This window comes from Impatiens glandulifera, chromosome 1 (assembly GCF_907164915.1).
Source record: "Impatiens glandulifera chromosome 1, dImpGla2.1, whole genome shotgun sequence".
NCBI classification, from domain to species: Eukaryota; Viridiplantae; Streptophyta; class Magnoliopsida; order Ericales; family Balsaminaceae; genus Impatiens; species Impatiens glandulifera.
Genome location: NC_061862.1, coordinates 99,037,984 through 99,058,824, shown reverse-complemented (window position 1 = coordinate 99,058,824; position 20,841 = coordinate 99,037,984). Strand labels below are relative to the sequence as shown.

The following is a 20,841-nucleotide window of genomic DNA, read 5'->3' as shown; positions in this document are numbered from 1 at the left end:
GGGAAGAAGTTGAGTCTGAAAGAGTACTCTTAGGCGGCCATTGCAAGAAGCGGGAGAGAGAGATGGAAGAACGAACAAAGTGTTTGGTTTTGATCGCTGCAGGAGCTTTCCTTGGATCCATATCTACCGTTTCTCTTCTCAAGCTTCTCACCAGGTCATAATACCTCTCTTTCATAACTACTGCTATTGCAACTATAACCACCGAGGGAAGTTCATATTCATCTAACATATTTCTTTTCTTTTCTTTTAAGACATATAATGTTACTTATCTAGCATGTATATGTTTTGCTTTACTTTCTGCAGGAGACAAAGAAGCGAATTAGGTGGAGATGCAATCGATTTAGGTGTGTAAGCATTGTTTTAAGCGCATCATCTTTATCGATATTCTTTTTATTATCTTTACATTTGTGGAATTGATGCTAGTAAAATCATAACAAGATAAATGATACCGATATTGGAATTCATTTCCAGCTTTGTTTACCGATATATCTTCATTTTCATCATAAGCAACAATACAAGGTTGTGTTTGCAGAAGGCTTTCTTCTTCCCACTTTTGTATCATTGAGATTCATGTGGTAATCTCTGGCATTTGAATGTGTGTTGACTTCCTACTTGTTTATTTTGACAGGTAAAAGAGTTTTATCAGAAAAAGTTTCAGAAAAGACTGATGTAGCTGGTGAACGAACTTATGGGATTGATAACTTTGACCTACTTAAAGATGAAATAGCTTCTGAACATCTCACTAGGTATCATTTTTTGTGACTATATTCATTCTATAGCTATACTGTGGGTGTTTGTAAATCTTTTTTGAAGGAGGAGATGGGTTTTAACTAGGTATTATATGAATGTGCAAATATAAATCTGAAGAAGTTGTCAAGTTGTTTGGAAAAATATTTTCCTATTTTTTTCTTTGTTTGTGGTTAATTAAAACAAATGTGATAATTGAACATGTGTAGGAATATTCAATTCTTTGGGATTGACTCCCAGAAAAGAGTGTGTGCATCTTATGTTGTAGTCATTGGTCTTGGAGGCGTTGGAAGTCATGCTGCTAATATGCTTCTAAGGTCTGGGGTTGGTAGACTACTCCTTGTGGATTTTGATCAGGTTTTACATTCTTGCCCTGGACTTGTTCTTTGTTTTATTAAATTATTTTTTCTATTCCCCTTCACATAATCCATATAAACACGTTTCTATAAGGAATTTGATCTTCCAAGATGACCAAAGTTCCTTTGATTTGGAGTGTTGAGTCATTTTAGGACAATTGTCCCCTTTGAAGGTTTTAATTATTGTTTTTTGATTAACTCGTGACAATCATGTCATTACTTGTACTTGATTTATTATTTGATGAATGCATGAGATTTGAGAAAAAAGGAGATTGAGTTGGAAAGTGAATAGACAAGAATGTTGCAGTTTACTTTGAGACTAGTTAATTGGTATATGCATTTATATTTGTTTATACTTGTTACTGAAGTTTTTCAATATGGGCAAACAAAGGTATCACTTTCATCTCTAAATCGGCATGCTCTGGCAACAAGAGAAGATGTTGGTATACCAAAATCTCATTGTCTCAAGAAGCATTTCTCATCAATTTTCCCTGAGTGCCACATTGATGCCAAAGTTTTATTGTATGACTCATCGTCTGAGGAAGAAATTCTTTCTGGCCAACCTGACTTTGTATTAGACTGCATCGACAATATTGACACAAAGGTAATAATACAATTGTCTATCCTTTGCTTTGAAGTTACTCATATTGCCATCTTCCTGCAGCAAGCTTCTATGATTGTTTCTTGCTTTACCATATTTAGTAGGTGGCACTTCTTGCAGCATGTGTTCGTAGGGGTCTGAAAGTTTTGTCTGCAACAGGAGCTGGTGCTAGAGCTGACCCAACACGAATTCGTGTGGCTGATCTGAAAGAGTCAACGAATGACCCACTAGCTCGTGCAGTAAGGCTCTAACTATGATTCGTACTTAACAAATTTGATTGAGTGTTAAATAGAAATCCTGGCATGCCTGGAGTGTCTACTCTTCTGATAAGAAAACATTTCCTTGCGAATCATTAGGTTTCTTTGATTTTTATTTTGAAGAAGGTAATTTGTATTATTTATGTAAAAAATTGAGAGTACAAAGAGGCTACTCTCATGCCTCATAAGGATATCTACAAATATGGGCTCTCATGCCCAAAGAAAACATAAAAAATACTCAAAATGTGTTTATGTGAAATAACATAAGCAAAAATCTCGTGAACCAAAAGAAATAAAAAAGGCTGAAACCTACATAATAACTAATTAATGATCATTTTATTAATGATGGTAAAGCCCTCTCAACCAGAGATGTTCCTCTATAAAAATGATGAGAAAGAAGTGAACAATAATCATTTAACTCAATCACGATTGATAGTCTTTCAACATATGATGGGTAGATTCTTCAGAATGCCCACACAAACAATATTTGCTATCCTTGATGAACCCTTTACGCTTGAGCTTATTCTGTGTCTGAAACTGATTTCTGATACTCCATGCGAAAGAAATCTTAGCGGGGGCTTTATTTTTCCATATTTTCTTTGAATGCATTGTTTTTCACAAGAAGTTATCTTAATTTTGGCTTGAACATGGTTTCTTTGAATGTATTGAATGCCATGTCGTTTCTTCCACCACTACAATGGTTTTACTTATGAATAACAACTATCAATCTTTTTTTTCCAAAAGAATCTTCATTAAAAATCTACTATCAATTCAAGCTCACACCACAATTAATTGGTTTTTAACTTTCAATGTTTTAAATTATTAATTTTCCCAGAGTTGGCAGAACTCCCATTTTCTGTTCTTTACTTCAAGATGTTTTGCTGTGAGGACTATCAGTCTATCATTTACCTTCTTCATTGTTTTATGACTCTAATTCTTACGAAAATGTTTCTCTGATGTTTCCTTTATAGGTGAGGCACCGTTTAAGGAAAGAGCATGGAATTGATGGTGGTATACCTGTAGTTTTCACTTTGGAGAAACCTAAGGCAAAGTTGCTTCCGTTTAAAGGATCGACTGGAGAAGATGAGAAACCTTCAGATTATCAAGTATGTAAACTTCCCTTTTATAAATTAGTTGTTGTAGTTTCTACTGGAAATGAAGTGTTGAATGTTTAATACTGGATTTTATTTTGACTAAAAAAACTACTGGATTTTATGTGCCGAATGAGTTAAGTCTACAAAATAAATGTTGAATTAACCAAATGAAAATATCTGAATTTTAAGTACTTGGTATTGTAAGTTGATTTGATAAAGTGTAGAAATAATGTCGGAAAAGTACTTGAAGACTATTTTACGCTTATAACGACGTAATTTAATTCATTTTAAAGGGTGAAAGTTGTCTTTTGGACACCCTTAATAAATTACCAAATTAAACTAGATTTTTAGCTTAATTTGATATAAATTTAAATACTTGAGTGTTTTTAAATAACAGTTTTCAAGCTAACATAATTATTTAGGAAAAAATAAAAGAAAAAAATGAAACTTAATTCAAATAAGCACTTCATCATTTAAATTAAGTGATAAACTGCTTGTGACCTCAGTTTTTTTAATCTTTTGGTTCTTGTTCAAAATACTTTCTAATGCTGAAAATCTTTGGAATCAGGTAGTACCAGGCTTCAGGGTTCGAATTATTCCAGTTTTAGGAACCATACCTGCAATATTTGGGCAAGTCATGGCTTCTTATGTCATCACACAATTAGCAGGACTGGATGTCCAAATGGAGCCAGTGGTGAACTTTGATATGGATCACTACCATGTGCTTTTCCAACGCCTAACCGAGTACGAGGAATTGTTGTATGGTACATCAATGCAAGTCGAGGTACAGAACTAAAATAATATCATCATATGACCTTAGCTTCGGAAATTTGAAGTCCAGCTATTATCTGTCCGGAATTAAGAAGAGAATACTGTAGATGTTGGTTCTTGACATGATAAACTCATTAATGGCTTCACTTGGAAACTCATTATCTGCCAGTTTTCTCATCTAGGTGTGGATCCAGATGGGATCATGTTTATGTTTCTCCATCTGATTCCGGATGAGTAATCGTCAATAAATTTTTGTACATGTGTCTTCTGTTTTCAAATGCAATTTCTCGACATTGATTGATCTAACAAAAAAAAGTGTTTCCAAATGGGATGTATATCTGAACTTAGTCTGGCAAGATTCCTAGAGGCAGTGTCTGATTGAGCTCGACAAGAGCTCAAAAATCGGAAAAAAAACTACAAAACGTCCAAATTTCTTAGTTGGTTCATCGGCGGGAGTGGTTTGAAGATTCGCAATTTCTGGTGTATCCAGCTAGCTACACCTTTTCACATACCAAATGTTTAAAGACATGCAACAATATGATTGTCATAGCTTTTGGGGTAGTTCCTCTAATGTAATGTTGTTTAGATTTTGTATTCTGATAATGATAGTTTTGCTTCATTTTTCTTACAGGTTGATGTTGAAGAAATTAAGTACATTGTGAAGGAGCTATGGCATGGACGAAGTGCAAGAGATCAGTCTATCACAGACGTTGGGCGAGGAATGTGGCGTGCTATCAATGACCTAATGCTTGTCAGGTATATATATTTAAGGGCTATTTTATGATAGTTAATGATTGTGATTATTATGGCTATTTGAATTATTATCAAGTATTAGTTATCCATGATTATGATAATTTGTCAGGTGGGATCGCTCAAAGCCAGCATCGGTCTCAAATCTAGTTCTCCTAAGATTTAAAGAGGTATTTTACTTTTTATGCGTATTAAGATCAATCATGTACGCAATTGATATACAATCGAAGATGGTCATATCCTGTTGTTCTTCAATCTTTAGAAGTTCTAAAAGAAAAACTCAAGAACTTGTTGACAAATAGTTGAGCTTTATGAAGACTGATAGTCAGTATTTTCTTTGCAGGCGGATGAGCACGAGCTGAGAAAACTTGAAGATATAAAGGAAGAGGAACCGGAATACTTCAATAAGGTAATGTCTGTTTTGAGGCGAGCCCAGGAAGAGTTCTGTCAATGATTGTCGATTTATTAGTCACATTTCTGGTTATGGGTCCGGTTCTTGTTTTAGGGTTGGATGAACAATGTACTCTTTTTGAATTTCATTCTCTTAGTTAATTGATCTTGATGCAGTCTTAATCGCCATCTGTTTCTTGTAGGATTAGTTGAATCAAATCAATATTGTTTTACCAACCTAATATACATGTGTTGTTTCATTATTTGTCAATTAATGTTCCCCAAAAGAAATTAATCATTTCTAGTTAACAATTAATTGTCAAATATATTTGTTACTAAAAATTTAAAATTGGAGTGTTAACATTATGGATGACATTTTATAAATTGGAATGGACAAAAAAAATTCAGTTAAAAAATGGGGTAATAAATATATATATATATATATATATATATATATATATATATATATATATATATATATATCAAAAAAAAATTAACTTGTTATATTTATTTGTAAATCATAATATTAATTAATATATTTTTAAATAATTTAATATTTGTTTATAATATTTTAGTTTTTATTATATCAAATCTTATGTATACAATGATTAAAAACAACAATTTAAATGCTCTATCATATTTTTAGTCCCCAATTTATTTATGGGAAATAATAGAAACGATAAAATATTGACAGGAATATGTAGAGAAACCATTGGATTGAAAATGTTAAAATTCTTTTTCCTACATATTCCTATCAATATTTTATCGCTCTTTATTATTTCCCTTTATTTATATGGTTTGTCATTGTCACGAGATTAAGCAAATATACGGTTCTAACTTGTAAATAAACTCAATAAAGATTAGAAAGTATTTATTTAGAAAACAAGACCCGCCAATAAAAACCAAACAAGACCTAAACATTCTAGGCAGGTTTTAGAAATCGGGAATTTGGGGCAAAAGGAAATAGGGCCACCCGTAACCCGCCATAGACGGGTCAACCCTTTTCATCATCCTCTGGATTGATTTACAAATGCTTCTCCATATTTCTTCGATCTTGAGACAACGAGAAAGTGAAGATTTCAAGTGGGACTGTTCAAAGGAAGGGAATTTCTTCATAGAGAGAGAGTGAAAGTGAAAGAAAGATGGGATTAGGGTTGCTGACATCGAGAGCCCTAAGATCATCAGGGGTCTTGACTTCTCTGAAACCTAGAAATGGCATCGTTCGTGCAATTGTTTCAACGCCCGAACTCCAAAATGCAGAAGCAGCTCAAGCCCAGCCTCAGCCGTCTCCACCAGATCTTCCCAAGAGGAACCCCGTCGGAGGAGCTAGAGTTGAAATCCCAAATCCGGAGGATGCTATTGAGGTATTTGTCGACGGATATCCTGTTAAAATCCCAAAGGGTATGACTGTGTTGCAGGCTTGCGAGGTCGCCGGGGTTGATATTCCTCGATTCTGTTATCATAGCCGCCTATCGATCGCCGGAAACTGCCGAATGTGCCTCGTCGAAGTCGAGAAGTCACCCAAGCCTGTCGCCTCCTGTGCCATGCCTGCTCTTCCAGGTTCTTATTACTGTCGTTTTGACAAATTATTTGGCTTTGTTCAATAATTAACAAGCCCAAGATCTCAGTTTCTGTGGGTGGGGGGTGAGAAGAATAAGTAAAAGAAAAGGGGAAATGGAGAAAGACTGTTAGGGCAGATTATTATCATTATAAAACATAAACTCAATCAAAACAAAGTCTTCAACATTGTCTCAATTGTTCTGGTTGTAGCAAAGGTTGAACTTCATTTTTTATGAGCTGTATTTGTAGATATTTTATGATCAGATGGAATGCACTTCAGGTATGAAGATAAAAACTGATACGCCAATTGCGAAGAAGGCACGTGAAGGGGTCATGGAATTTTTGTTGATGAATCATCCTCTAGATTGTCCCATTTGTGACCAAGGTGGAGAATGTGATCTACAAGATCAGTCCATGGCTTTTGGTTCAGATCGTGGCCGATTTACAGAGATGAAGAGATCTGTAGTTGACAAGAATTTAGGTCCACTGGTTAAGACCGTCATGACTAGATGCATCCAGTGTACTAGGTCAGAGCAAGTTATCATCTTTATATTCTTTTTCAAGTTTTCAAAAAAAAAGGAACAGTTCTTTATGTCTATATATATATTAGATGGTTGAAAATATGATTTTCTATGAATTGTTATTAACTCGTTTGGTCTGACAGGTGTGTCCGATTTGCGAGTGAAGTAGCTGGTGTTCAGGATCTGGGTATATTGGGACGAGGAAGTGGAGAAGAAATAGGGACTTATGTTGAGCGACTCATGACCAGTGAACTCTCTGGAAATGTGATTGACATTTGTCCCGTGGGAGCCCTAACATCGAAACCTTTTGCCTTCAAAGCCCGGAATTGGGAGTTGAAAGGTACAGAGACCATTGATGTTACGGATGCAGTTGGTTCCAACATCCGTGTTGACAGTAGAGGACCTGAAGTCATGCGTATTGTTCCTCGACTGAATGAGGTTAAATTTACTTTTTCCTTCCTTGTATTAGTATTGGGTTTTATTGGTTTTTTCTTTTTCTATTGCCTTTGTTATTCAATTTTCATTGGACAACTACCATATAATCTTCTGATTTGTTCAAGCTAGGCAGATAATGACATAGAAGCTTCTGAAGTAATTGTTTTTTCCTTGTTCTTTCTGTGATATTTACCGTTAAAGACCCACCCAAGGTAGTTCAAGTGATAATACTGTAATTGCCTTGAACTTAGGAGATTGAGGTCTGAAGTTCAATCCCCACTGAAAAAGCATGGATGTGGGATGTTGTGTTAACATCCCCCAAGGAAAAGAACCACTGTCTCACAGAAAAAACACCCAAAAGAATCTAGGGGTTGCTACAAACAAGCTAGACTAAGAATAATCATTTTATTGTGTTCACCCAAAACGACCTAACAAGAGAGGGTAGCTCAAGTGGTAAGAGTCTTTGAACTGAATATGCTGAGGTCTTAAATTCGATTAAACTGAAATTACCTTGATTGAAGTGGGGATCATGGCAATTGCAATGACAATGAGATGTAGTACTAATGTCCTCCATGGAAAAAACTTTCCCTGGTCTCAACTTTTTTTTTACCCAAAAGGATCCAAGGGGTTCCTACAAACAAGCTAGCAAAGGAGAGGCTTGGATTAAGTATAATTATTTTAGTTCTTGATGTGTGTTAATTACATCAATTTACACAATAATCTAATTATTATGCCAGAAGGTATTGTGTAGATATCTCTTGACTTGGTTATTATCCTTTTCACCAATCTGAAACAAAGAAAGACAAATCTCTATCCACAAATTTGTTAGCAATTATTTCGGCCATCTGGATTGAAAGAAACCTGTGTATCTTCGACGATGGTTCGTCTTCAGATGCACAACTCATTTGATTTAAAGAAAAGTGTATGCTCGTTGTTTGGTGTTGACATTGCGAACTTTTTTGTTCACAACACCATTGCTTTTCCTCTTTTTGTTTCTATGATTGAATTGTAAGGAATTCTTGTTGGAATCCATGGTAAATGCTGCTTCAGTGTTTACCATTGATTTTTAATGTTTTTTTTAATATGCACATAAACCATGGTTTAATAAGCTTGTCATAACGTTCTGTGATCATGAGAATTCTGTAATCTCATCTGGTGGAAAATCCTTGTTGATCTAGGGTTATTTGAATAACCAAGGGGTTATTGCTAAATAACATTGTTTGATGCTGTCTATTTGGGTAAAAAATATTTTAGGGGTATAATATATATTTTTTAAAATAGAGGGTATTATATTTGATGATTTGAACGATATGAACGTTGATTAGATTGTTGATTGGATAGTGAGTAGTTAAAGTTCTAAATAGAATGATATAAAAAAATATGATTTAAACTAGAATACCATCCTAAAAAGAAACTAAGAAAACTATTTCAAGTCGCCACCAGCGGAGGCAACAATAGCACGTAAAATAGAGAAGGGGAGATGAAGGAAACCCCAGACGGTTTGAAACTGTCCCTAGACAGTATAATAGTTGTATAGAATGAGTTGAATGAATGAAGGATTACACTAAATTACTTTTATAATCATATAAATCTAACTGCTTGCTTAAACATAGGATAACAAAGAAAAGCTAAATAAAAGGAATATCTGATTTTCTTATGATTTGCTGAAGTCCTGATTTACTGAATCTGACTTTGAATTATCTTTATCATAATTATCTAAAGAAGTGATCATTATCTTTAACATATGTTATTTGGAATTAGTCTCAAATAACCTCACATCAAACAAGGCTCTAATGTGAATAAAGGATCTCACTTAAATGTACAATTGTTAATTTCAGGTTCTGTTGAACTGACATTAATCTCAGATTGGTTTGAATGTCTGTCTAGTTGCTTCTGTTTGTTTCCCTTCCTATCCTGTTAAAATGCATCTTAATGCAGGACATTAATGAGGAGTGGATATCAGACAAGACCCGTTTTTGTTATGATGGTCTGAAGAGGCAAAGGCTTAACGATCCTATGATCCGTGGAGCTGATGGGCGTTTCAAAGCAGTGAGCTGGCGTGATGCCCTTGCAGTAGTTTCAGAGGCTATTAACAAAGTCAAAGGAGAGGAGATTGTGGGAATAGCTGGTCGGCTGTCTGATGCTGAATCTATGATGGCACTAAAGGATTTCTTAAACAAAATGGGTTCCAATAACATCTGGTGTGAAGGAAACGGGACGAGACCTAATGCTGATTTTCGATCTGGGTATTTAATGAATACCAGCATCGGCGGCCTTGAGAAAGCTGATCTTTTCCTTTTGGTTGGAACTCAGGTAACCCTTCTTCTTCTCACAAGCTTTACATCACTTAGGTCTCTGGAGGCCTTTACTAATATTGAGAATGTTGGGAATAAACCCATAAACCAGCCAACTATGAAACCATGTTGATATGAACCCTTCTTTTAAAATAATCGATTTTTTGTTAGTCACTTTCAGCCACATAAGACCAAATTTTGCTACTACCTAATTATTTTTTCCACAGACCAATTTTAAACTCTTTTTTCTTTTATTTATGTTGACATCATGATGTTTGAAATTGGTCCATGTAGCAAAAGAATATGGTGATGTTTATGAATAAGTGCTTATTTGAATAAAGTTCACTTAATTATTTAGATATAGCTCAAACTAAGCTAAAAATGTTTAGCTGTAGATTTTGATTTAATTCGGTAAGCGATGATGATTTAACTCATTAATTTAGTAAGAGCATCCTAAAGACAACTTTAACCCTGAAAATGAATCAACTTACTTAGCGTAAAATAGTCTTGTAACTTGTATGTATCTTACATTTGATCAAAATCAACTTACATTTCAAGTACACTGCTTTTATATGGTTTACTCAACATTACTTTTCAATACTTAACTCATTCAGCACTTAACACACCTACTTATATAAAATAAGCTATTGTTAGGGTAGATTTCAAAATTGACTAATTTTGAGGGTTTATTTATGGGTTTACTGGAAAGTTAGCTTAATTTGGTTGTTTTGATCTTTGCTTTGCAAGTGTTTTTTTTCTTGGCTAAAACTTTCCTAGTTAAGTTCACCAATGCAAAAGTTGGCCATATTATTGAACTAATTTCTAATCATAATTATTATTACTGTGAATTACCAGCCAAGAGTTGAAGCAGCTATGGTGAATGCCAGAATCAGAAAAACTGTCTTAGCCACACAAGCCAAAGTTGGTTACATCGGCCCACCAACCGATATCAACTACGCTCACAAACACATAGGTACAAGTCCCGAAACACTCAAGGAAATTGCAGAAGGTCGCCATCCTTTCTCCTCCGACCTTCAAAACGCTAAGAATCCTGTCATCATTGTTGGTGCCAGCGTTTTTGAACGACAAGATAAGGACGAAATCTTCTCAATCCTCGAGACCATAGTGAAGAAATCAAACGTAGTAAGACCTGATTGGAACGGTTTCAACGTCTTACTTCTCCACGCCGCTCAAGCTGCTGCTCTTGATCTCGGCCTTATACCAGAATCTGAGAAAGCTATTGAGAAATCCAAGTTTGTTTATTTAATGGGAGCCGACGATGTTAATTTGGAAGAAATCCCAAAAGACGCATTTGTTGTTTATCAGGGTCATCATGGTGATCAAGGTGTTTATCGCGCGAATGTTATATTTCCTTCATCTTCTTTCACTGAGAAGGAAGGAACATATGAGAATACAGAGGGAAGGACTCAACAAACGGTACCTGCAGTTCCTACGGTTGGTGATGCTCGAGATGACTGGAAAATAGTTAGGGCTTTGTCCGAGGTTTCTGGGGCTCGTTTGGCTTATGATAATGTTGACGGTCTTAGATCTCGGATTAGGGCTGTGGCTCCAAATCTGTTGAGGGTTGAGGAAAGGGAACCCGCTTCTTATTTTGGTGAGATAAAACCGGAGTCGAAAGGTGAGGTTAGTTCAACACCTTTTACTGTTGCTGTGGAGAATTTCTACATGACGGATGCGATCACTAGAGCTTCTAAGATCATGGCTCAGTGCAGTTCGATGCTCTTGAAGAAATAAACGGCTTTTAAACTTGCATCTTGTTCGAATAAAAGATACCATTTCACTTTTCCCCGCTTAAGTTGATGATATTGCGGGTAATTTGGCTATTCTTTGCTTTCTCTACTTATAACTTTTATAATTTTTGCGAGCATCAATAGTTCTCTATGGGAAATTGGTGCAATAAGATTATTACCTCATAAATGGGCAGTGTGCTTTTATGGTTTGTAGAATCTTGTAATTTAACTTCTACTGCTTCCACCGAAATTCGGAAATTTCTTCTGGAATTTGAAGCTATATTTGTTCTTTTGCTGTGTTCATTGTGGTTTGCATTAGATTAGATTCGAGATTTGATAAATGAAAAACAGGGTGTTGTTTTTGCTAGGATCTTAGAAATTTATTGACTGATTTTCATCTGGATCTTCACTTTCAAAATTCTGCTATTTACTACTTGGTATTCAAATGGGTAGGAATATATTTTGGTGGGATTGGAACCTTCTGCTCTTCTATAGGAAGAAAGAAAGTATTGCAAAGTCAACAAAGGAGTCCTTTTCAAAATTTGGTTATTTTTTGGCAATAAATATTGATGAATGAATATCTCTGAAATGAAGCCAGAGAAGAGACTAGAATAATAGTTAGGGTTAGGTGAAGTCAACATTTAAGACATTCTTATCATTAGCAGCAGCTGGCATTGTTGAATGTAAACATGCCCATCCTTCTTCATGGACCATTTTCAAAACATCATCTCATTTACTCCTTCCATATCTCTTACATTCATGCTTCTTATCTTTTTAGCATTTTAATGCACATGATTGCCATGACCTTTTTTTTTAAAAGTGGCATTTCTCTCTTCTTTTTGTTGCAAATATCTAGATCCCATTGGAATATTTAGTTAAGGTTGTAGTTTGAAGTGAGTATAGTTGGATCAATGAGATCATAGATCATTTGGGTGGGCCTAAGATGATTAGGGTACCCTGATTTGATTTTATTTTTAAATATTTTATTCTATTTTCTAAGTAAAATTAGAGATTTATAATCATTTTAATGATTAAAATTAATAATAGAAGATTACTTGATTTGTTTAAAATAAATAAATTATATTTTCATGTGCTATATTCATAAACAAGATGAACTAGGTCTTAAGGCATGACCACCCATTAGAGTCTTGTTTAAAATGATGAAATGTTTTAGGTTTGATTTTTATTAAAACAATTATTATGAGTTATGCTAATTAATTTAAAAATTATAAGTAAACTTGTATTTAAAGAAAATAAAACTTATATTATATATATATATATATTTTTTTTTTTTATAAAATCTAACAAAATGAATGTTCATCAAGTATGATTTAATTAATTTACAATTATACATTTCTTTACTTCACTTAATGATTTAAATAAATAATATACTACTACTAAGAAAGTATTTAAATTTAATTATTAAACATTTGTTTTCTTTACAGATTTCCAAACTTTTATATGTATGCCCCTAAAAGAAGAGACCATACATAAATTGTATCCAACAAATCATAATAAAAAACAAAATAAATTAACAATTTTTGCTCAATCTAGAAAGAAACAAAAATAATCATCTTTTATAGAATATTTTTTTGGGGTGATTACAAATTTGAACACTTTCAATTGGATAAAGATTAACAAAGATTTGAAAATCCAATCTTGATCAAATTTGAACACCTTCAATTGAATAAAAATTAACAAAGATTTGAAAATTCTACCATGATCTTCTCAATTGGGGTAACGTTCTCGGCAACATTTGTGAGACCATGAAAAAAATCAATTCTCCCATTCCAAAAACGATATCGAACCTAAAACCTCTACGAGATAGACTTATTCCACCATTGCCATTTTGATCTTAATACCTCGAATTAAACATAAAAATAAACTTAAATAGATCCACCACAATCTTTTTGACTAATAAGTTTCTATTATGATTTCTTTAAGAATTCTCATAAAGTAAACTACTTTCGGCACTGCATGAGAAAGAGTATGGCACAAGAATATTTCTAAACAATTGCAATATATGTCTCCTCGACAACAAACATTTGCAGCTTTCCAAAAATAGAATAAATAAATTAATAATCAATATTTTATAATAATACATATAATAAATTATATTATTTTTGGATACAACAAAGAATGGCCTAAGATTCACCTCTATATAAAACGACAATTCGGTGCCTTTTTAATTAATCTATTTTGTCACAAAAGCATGGCCTTTTAAATTTTGTTATTATTATTATAACAAAGTGATCGTGATTTGAGCTTGTCGGTTGGTATTATGAGGTGGATATACATGAATTCTTTTGGCGTTAAACATTGTTAATTTATTATTGTGAAATTTTGGCATTCCTTGGAAGAGGTCCTTTTTGAAATGACTCCAGTTCACGATTATATTTTTACTCATGAGATCTCTACTTTTAAAAGTGTTGGATTCTGTGCAAAAAAAAATTAAACTCATTACTACGAAGATCAATTGCTTATGAGTTTAAATATTAGGGATTCAATTTCAAATTATCACCGTGGAGGTCGTGGTATTTCATTAAATTCAAGAAAGATTTTATTTATTTAAAGTTTAAAAATATATTAATTTTTGTTAGGTGATCCTACGAGGTGGTGGCCATATTAAAATTGTCTCTGGTTCTTCTTTGAGAATGGAATGAGTAATGTTTAGCTGACTTTGCAAAGTGTTGCGAATGTAAAAAGTTTTTTTATATTGATTATTTTTGGTGGATTGTTTAATTTAATAAAACAGAGATTATTTGTTAACAATATAGTTGGTCTTGAGTTTGGTTTTCATAATAATAATTGTGGTTTAGCTTTATTCTTTCATTGTGGTGTTGCTGTGACAGGATCCTAGAATTTAAGTTATAATTAGTGCGAGTTTAAAAAATTGGGTTGCTTAAATTAAAAAAAAAAAAAAAAATTATTTATGAAACGGGTATAAATATTTTTTTTTCATATTTTTGAGAATTAGATAAATAAATAATTAATTAAATTTAAAAAAATAAAAAGTTAAAGTTTATTTTGTTGGGTTTTGGGCTCATATTTAATTAGAGTTTATATATTATAATTGGGCTTTAAGTCTTTATTAGGTTTATGAGTAATAGTTTAGTCTTTTAGCTTTTAATGTACTCCTATAAATAGAGACATTGTAACCTAAGGTTACTTGTACCATTATTTCATGGAAAATCAATAGAATGGACGACTCCCCGACAATGTAAGCATTGTTGTCCGAACCTCGTTATATCTTGTGTTTATTATTATTTTTTACCACTTTATCTTTATATATTCTTTTATCGTGTGTTTAGATTAAATCTTTTTTCTCAATAAGTGGTATCAGAGCATATTTTGATAATATTTATATATCCTAATCTATTTGTGAAAATATGACGGAAACCTTAACCACCATTGAAGACATTGTTGGATATATGTGTGCTTTTGTTGAAAATTGTTGGTTATTTGAGAAAACGACATTGGTTGTAGAAGAATTAGCCGCTACGAAGATTTGAGTCGAAATCTTCAATTGCTAAGGAGATGTCAACGGTCGTTAAAATATTTCTTAGTTTTGGGTGACGCTGTCTTTAGAAGAAGAGAGAAGAAGACAATGAGTTTTTGTTTTTCTCAAAGGCGCCAATGGGTGTAGGTGACGAAAAGTCGTCGTGTAGGCAGTGACACCAGAATGAAGAATATGAGATATATTCTTTTGACTTATTTTAATTTGGGACATATGATCTATTAAAATATAAAGAGAAAAAAATATAGAGAAATGATAAACTAAACAAAACATCAACGAAAGAAAGGCCACGAATTCTACGTGGTCTGCCACGTGGGTAGGAGAGAGAAAAAAATAATTAAAAAATATAAATAATATTAAAAAACGTTTCACTTCCCTCTCTTTCTTCTTTTCATTTTTCATTTCCGACGATCGGTCTCTTTCTTCTCTGGCGATTTTACTCTCCGGCATCCGCGACTTCTTCTCTTTTTTTCATCGCCGTCCGATTGAAAATGGTAGGTTTTTAAGCTCTCATTCGTGTATCTTCACATCATTTAGGGTAGGTCTAGGTTCATACTACTCTTCTTTATAGACTGGTGTTGGTCCAGGTACATCGCCCGACAAGACTCCAAGATCTTCAAGGATTCTAAGATAAATAAGAAATCTTATCTTTTTAGAAACGAATTTGTTTAACGTAGATGATTTTGATATCAATATTCTCTTTAGTATTTGATAGGGTTTAGCTCTATTTAGAGTTTAACGGCAGAAAAGTATAAAGTGATTAGGGTTTAGCGTAGAAACGTTTTTGATATCCATTGTGTCCCTAAAGGTTTATTAGTTGCATATTGTCCCAAAATCACGATTTCGAGACGAGAAACCATCATCATATTGTGTCCCAAAACCACTATTTTGGGTCTCGAAACTACGATTTTGGGACGAGAAACCATCATTTGAAAAGAAGAAATAATGGTTTCTCGTCCGGAAAGAGTGGTTTCGGGACCCAAAAGGGTAGTATTAGGACCCGAAAGGGTGGTTTCAGGACCCGAAATCCTAGTTTTGGGACCCAAAAGGGTGGTTTTAGGACAAGAAATAGTTTATTTATTTGTTTATCTGCTTCATGGTTCATTTATTTGCTTATTTACTTCATGATTTTTAAATGTTTATCTGCTACATGGTTCATTTATTTATTTTTGTTCATTTGCTTCTTTTGTTTTTGTAGAGAAACTAAACGTAAAAGGAATGCGGCCCAAGAAACCAAAGAAGCCTCCACAACATATTTTTAACGAGGACCTCATCTTTTGGCTTTTCAATCTTCTTCAACTACTGTCTAATGAACAAAAAGAGGTTGTGAAGTCAATAGACTTTGGCTCTCTTCTATCACTATCACTTTCAAAATGCCCCGGCGAGATCTCTTGTTATCTCGTCAGAAGTTTTGAACCTACTAAATATGCATTCATTCTAGAGAGTGTCGAGGAAGTAAAAATCAAAGAAGAGGATATTAAAACCGTATTGGGTCTCCCTAGATGGGAGTTGAACATTGTAGAATACGAGGATAACGAGATCGATAAGAAGTTGAAGGCTTTTAGGACTCGATGGGGTAACCCGCTTAATGGGGCTCCTATAGTGACAGATATGCCAAAGAAAATCATGGAGAACAAAGTAGTTGACAAAAATTTCAAGATAGACTTCGTATTATATGTTGTCAGTTGTTTTCTCTGGTGTGATCACCTAGGTCAACTATCCAGGTAAATCTCAAAACTTACATATAGGTATGGTATATGCATTGTTAATAATCCCCAAATCTGTTTTTTCACTTGAAGGTGTAGAATTCTAAAATCTATTTTAGATGTTCATAATATCAAAAAGTTTAATTAGTGTAAATTTGTTCTTGAAGGATTAGTTCAATCATGCGAAAAATGGAAGACGCATGAAAAACGATATTTCCAATGACCATAGACGTTCCTTATTGTAAGTTATCACTAATTTATTTGTGTGGTTGCAAATGTAATATTTTTAACATATGTATGTTTCCAGTTGTGCTACTTGTATAGGGTGAGCAACCCTAAACTCCTAGTTGATGAGCGTTGATTTCCCACTGCAGAAAATGAAGATGTAAATATAAATGAAAAAACACCCGAAGTGCAGGTACCCAAAGTGGAGGTACCCGAAGTAGAAAATCGTTTACAAATGGTGGTTAGTGCTGTAAAAAAACTATAATTGGTGACTAAAGAAACAGACAATCGTGTAGTCAGAAAAAATCCCCAGCGGAATGTGAAAATTCCGGCACGCCTTCAATCTCTATATATGATGAAGAGCAAGCTAAAAAAGGTGATGATTTTATTACTTCTTTTGTTCTATCTTAATTGTCTATACATTGTGGATCATAGTTTAGATTAATGAGATGATTGATTTGTCATCTTATTGATGAGATAATTGAGATCTTGAATAAGATTCCTAGTCATGAAAAAGGGCTAGATGAGAGGTCCGATCAATTCAAATGGAAGGATATTCACAATTTCTTTCAGAGAAATTATAGATGATCAATTGAATCATTGGTGAAAACAATTAAAGAGAGATAGTGAATCTTGAAATAATATTTTTGGATTGCTAGGCGTTTTTGAATTCAAGAAACTAGCATATTGCAAGCTAATTTGTTCAAGGAGAAGTATGAGGTTCAAGTTGGTTGAGTATGCAACGTTCAAGGCAAGATGGGCGACAAATACTTTATCAAATTTTGAGCTAGAGAAAAGAGATGTCGTGATAGCCTAATTTATTTGTTATGAGGTAGACGATAAAAGTTCGTCTTGGGTCTTCTCGCTTTTCAATCGATATCTTATTTTGAGGAAGTAGACGATGGAAGTTCGTTTTGGGTGTTCTCAATTTTTGATAGATATCTGATTTTGAAAAAGTTGACGATGAAAGTCCGTCTTGGGTCTATTCGGTATTTTGGTTTCAGTCGATTGTTGAACTTGAAAAATAAGACACTCAGTTTGTGGCAAACAAAAGGTAAAGATTATTTTGACATAATAAAGAATTGTTAATTCTAGTTTCCGCATATGTCAACGGGTATGAACAAAGATTGAGAAGAATTGTTGAATGTCTCTCGTCACTGAAATAGTGTGGTTACCCAAATTTACTTGGTGTTATAAACTCTATGATTTTATCTTTTAAGGGCTTTTGAGCATAAGTGGAAGTATAATGATTTATCTCGTGAATGGCTCGAGTAATGAAGATTGATGTGTGGCTCATAACTTTTTGATGGCGCGATATACGTGATGGTGGGGATTGTTATTCTTCTAAGGGCTCTTGAGTGGAAGTGGAGGTACGAAAAATTATTTCATGAATGACTCGAGCAAATGTGAAGATAAAGTTGAACCCACTTATTTCTTGATGGCTTCATTTTTATCAAGGTGGAGATTGATGGGTATGGCTCGTGTATTTCCTAAGGGACGTGAAATTCGTCAAGGTGAAGATTGTTGAATTTGTAATTTATTCATTACATCTCAATAAGCGCGGTATTCGCTCAAGGTGGAGATTGTTGAGTTTGGGGCTCATATTTAATTAAAGTTTATATATTATAATTGGACTTTAAGCCTTTATTGAGCTTAGGAGTAGTAGTTTAGTCTTTTAGCTTTTGATGTACTCCTATAAATAGAGACATTGTAACCTAGGGTTACTTGGACTATTATTCTGTGGAAAATCAATAGAATGGACGACTCCCCGAGGATGTAGACATATATTGTGTTCCTTATTATTTTTTACAACTTTATCTTTATATCTTCTTTTATTGTGTATTTAGATAAGATCTTTTCTCAACATATTTCACATTTGTAAAAAAAACTTTAAAGAAATAAAATAGTTTTTTTTCAACCTAATATAGATACATTTTCTCTAAAATCTCGTTCAGAGATGATGATTTGCATTTTCCGGGTTTTTTTGGTTGATATATTGTTCTCTTCTTTTATTTTTGGGTTCACCAAATGCATTTTTTTTTAATTATCTGTCTTAAAAGCTAAAATTAGCAAGTATTTGGGATTGTAATCAAGTTTAATTATAATAATTGGCTTACTCTCCCATTAATGAATTTTTATTATATATATAATTTAATAAATGTGAAATTAATATACAGATAAAAAAAAAATTACGGAGCTTACAATTATGCTAAATGTCTTGATCATCAACTATACATTTGGTCTCAATTAATTAGAGTTAGTCATGATGTTCAAATATTGACAATGACTTTAAAATAATGACATAAAAGAGTGAAATACAAGGAACAAACAAAAATAAAGAAAATAAAAATACAAATGGCCAAAAACAAATCCACAATAAAAATGTTTTTCTTAATTATTATTTACTAATGTCTAAACATTTCCAAAAAATTTTGTTAGTTGTTGTAAAAGATACAATGTATTATTTGGAGTTTAAATGAGAATTGCTTCTTAAATAATATTGTTAATTAGAATTTTGTTAATGGAATTCTTCCCTTATGTTGGTAAACAAGCTGTAGGATGACAAAAAAAATATTTTTTTCTACATATGAGTAAACAATTATGCACGGTTAAGAAAAACATATTTGAAAAACGTTGTGAAAGAGGTAAAAATATGGATTTCCCTCCGAGATAAAAACTCTATAAGTGATAATGAATTGGGCGTGGAATTGACTGCAGATATCAACATATTGTTATGTTCGTGGATTATTTTACCGGCTTTATTCTTTAGTTACTACATATTTTTACAGAGAAATAATAGTGAAAAGACAAAATTTGGACGAAAGATCTACCTTTTTAAAGTGTTCTTAGTGAATATGTATTAAGTATCTAGGATTTTGTTTTACTTACTTAAATTACTTATGGATTAACTTTATAGTTATTCAAATGATTTAAGTTAAAATAATCTAATATATAAAACAAAAACAGCAAAAGCCCAAAAGAAATATTCTCTAATCACATCCCGTGAGTGATCACAGAATCTCTCTTTATCCAAATCCGTGAATAACTTTTACCCATCAAACCAACCCCCCTTTATACAGCTAAGTTTATGTATTTTGCTTTTTTTGATCGGTGAAATTTATTTGTATTACTAGTTTTATTTGTAAGTATCCTTTTTCTTTTCTTTTGTCCAAAAAATAAATAAAATACCCAGCCATGTGGGTAGATTGAGCTCTCAATTGGTTAGACCTTCCAAGAAAGCAATGGAGTGAAAAATCATTTCTCATCATAGTTATCCCACTAAAATTCTCTTGATCAGCTATTCGAAACTTCATGTTAGATGTATGAAAATGGGATACATTTGTATATGTCTTAAAGAGATGGAATCCTATTCTTATCATTTGTTATATTATCTCGAGATATATTAAGTGTAGGGACGGATTCATAAATTTAAATTTGAGTTTGGGGGTGATAATAAAATAAATTTGGGGTGGACTTAAGAAAATAACAAGAAATTGTGAATTAAAAAAAATAAATAAAAAAAATAGGACAACGGATTAAGTATGTAGCCCGCAAACACACTTAACCATTTCACCAAGCGCAGAACTTGCCACCTGATAAGCTCGAAGGCAAGAACTTATGGTTAGTATTCACTTCTTATTGCCGCTAAGCTAATAGAGGATGAAATAGTGGATTAAACGATTGAATAAATATAGGTTTTACCTATATTTTAATAATTAGAAAAGTAATAATGAATTAAATTTAAAAAATTAATAAATTATGAGATAATGTCACATTTCTATCGTAAAAAAAATTAAAGTGGGCCGAACACTAACATAGATTGTTGGAATTTTTAAACTAGTTATATAAATCTATATATATAATGA

General features: G+C 33.1%; 2 protein-coding genes across 2 annotated transcripts; both read left to right on the top strand.

Annotated features, from left to right (window-relative positions):
• Window positions 1-5,209, top strand: LOC124922522 (tRNA threonylcarbamoyladenosine dehydratase 2). The gene is made up of 11 exons (XM_047463254.1): window positions 1-154; window positions 304-344; window positions 629-746; window positions 957-1,104; window positions 1,495-1,707; window positions 1,809-1,943; window positions 2,933-3,067; window positions 3,624-3,839; window positions 4,458-4,582; window positions 4,689-4,746; window positions 4,920-5,209. Exons 1-11 carry the CDS (start codon window positions 63-65, stop codon window positions 5,028-5,030), a joined length of 1,392 nt encoding a protein of 463 aa, XP_047319210.1. The 5' UTR covers window positions 1-62; the 3' UTR covers window positions 5,031-5,209.
• Window positions 5,210-6,013: 804 nt separating this feature from the next.
• On the top strand, window positions 6,014-11,830 carry LOC124919408 (NADH dehydrogenase [ubiquinone] iron-sulfur protein 1, mitochondrial-like). The gene is made up of 5 exons (XM_047459644.1): window positions 6,014-6,526; window positions 6,807-7,053; window positions 7,191-7,485; window positions 9,421-9,795; window positions 10,632-11,830. Exons 1-5 carry the CDS (start codon window positions 6,109-6,111, stop codon window positions 11,529-11,531), a joined length of 2,235 nt encoding a protein of 744 aa, XP_047315600.1. The 5' UTR covers window positions 6,014-6,108; the 3' UTR covers window positions 11,532-11,830.
• The last annotated feature ends 9,011 nt before the right edge of the window (window positions 11,831-20,841 follow it).

What these genes read in the sequence shown, in the direction of transcription:
- LOC124919408 (XM_047459644.1), top strand. Translation starts at nt 6,109, where the DNA reads ATGGGATTAGGGTTGCTGACATCGAGAGCCCTAAGATCATCAGGGGTC. An exon ending in AGATGCATCCAGTGTACTAG is followed by an intron (nt 7,054 to 7,190) that starts GTCAGAGCAAGT and finishes TTGGTCTGACAG; the next exon opens with GTGTGTCCGATTTGCGAGTG. An exon ending in TTGTTCCTCGACTGAATGAG is followed by an intron (nt 7,486 to 9,420) that starts GTTAAATTTACT and finishes ATCTTAATGCAG; the next exon opens with GACATTAATGAGGAGTGGAT.
- LOC124922522 (XM_047463254.1), top strand. Translation starts at nt 63, where the DNA reads ATGGAAGAACGAACAAAGTGTTTGGTTTTGATCGCTGCAGGAGCTTTC. An exon ending in TCCTTGTGGATTTTGATCAG is followed by an intron (nt 1,105 to 1,494) that starts GTTTTACATTCT and finishes GGGCAAACAAAG; the next exon opens with GTATCACTTTCATCTCTAAA. An exon ending in TTCTCCTAAGATTTAAAGAG is followed by an intron (nt 4,747 to 4,919) that starts GTATTTTACTTT and finishes TTTTCTTTGCAG; the next exon opens with GCGGATGAGCACGAGCTGAG.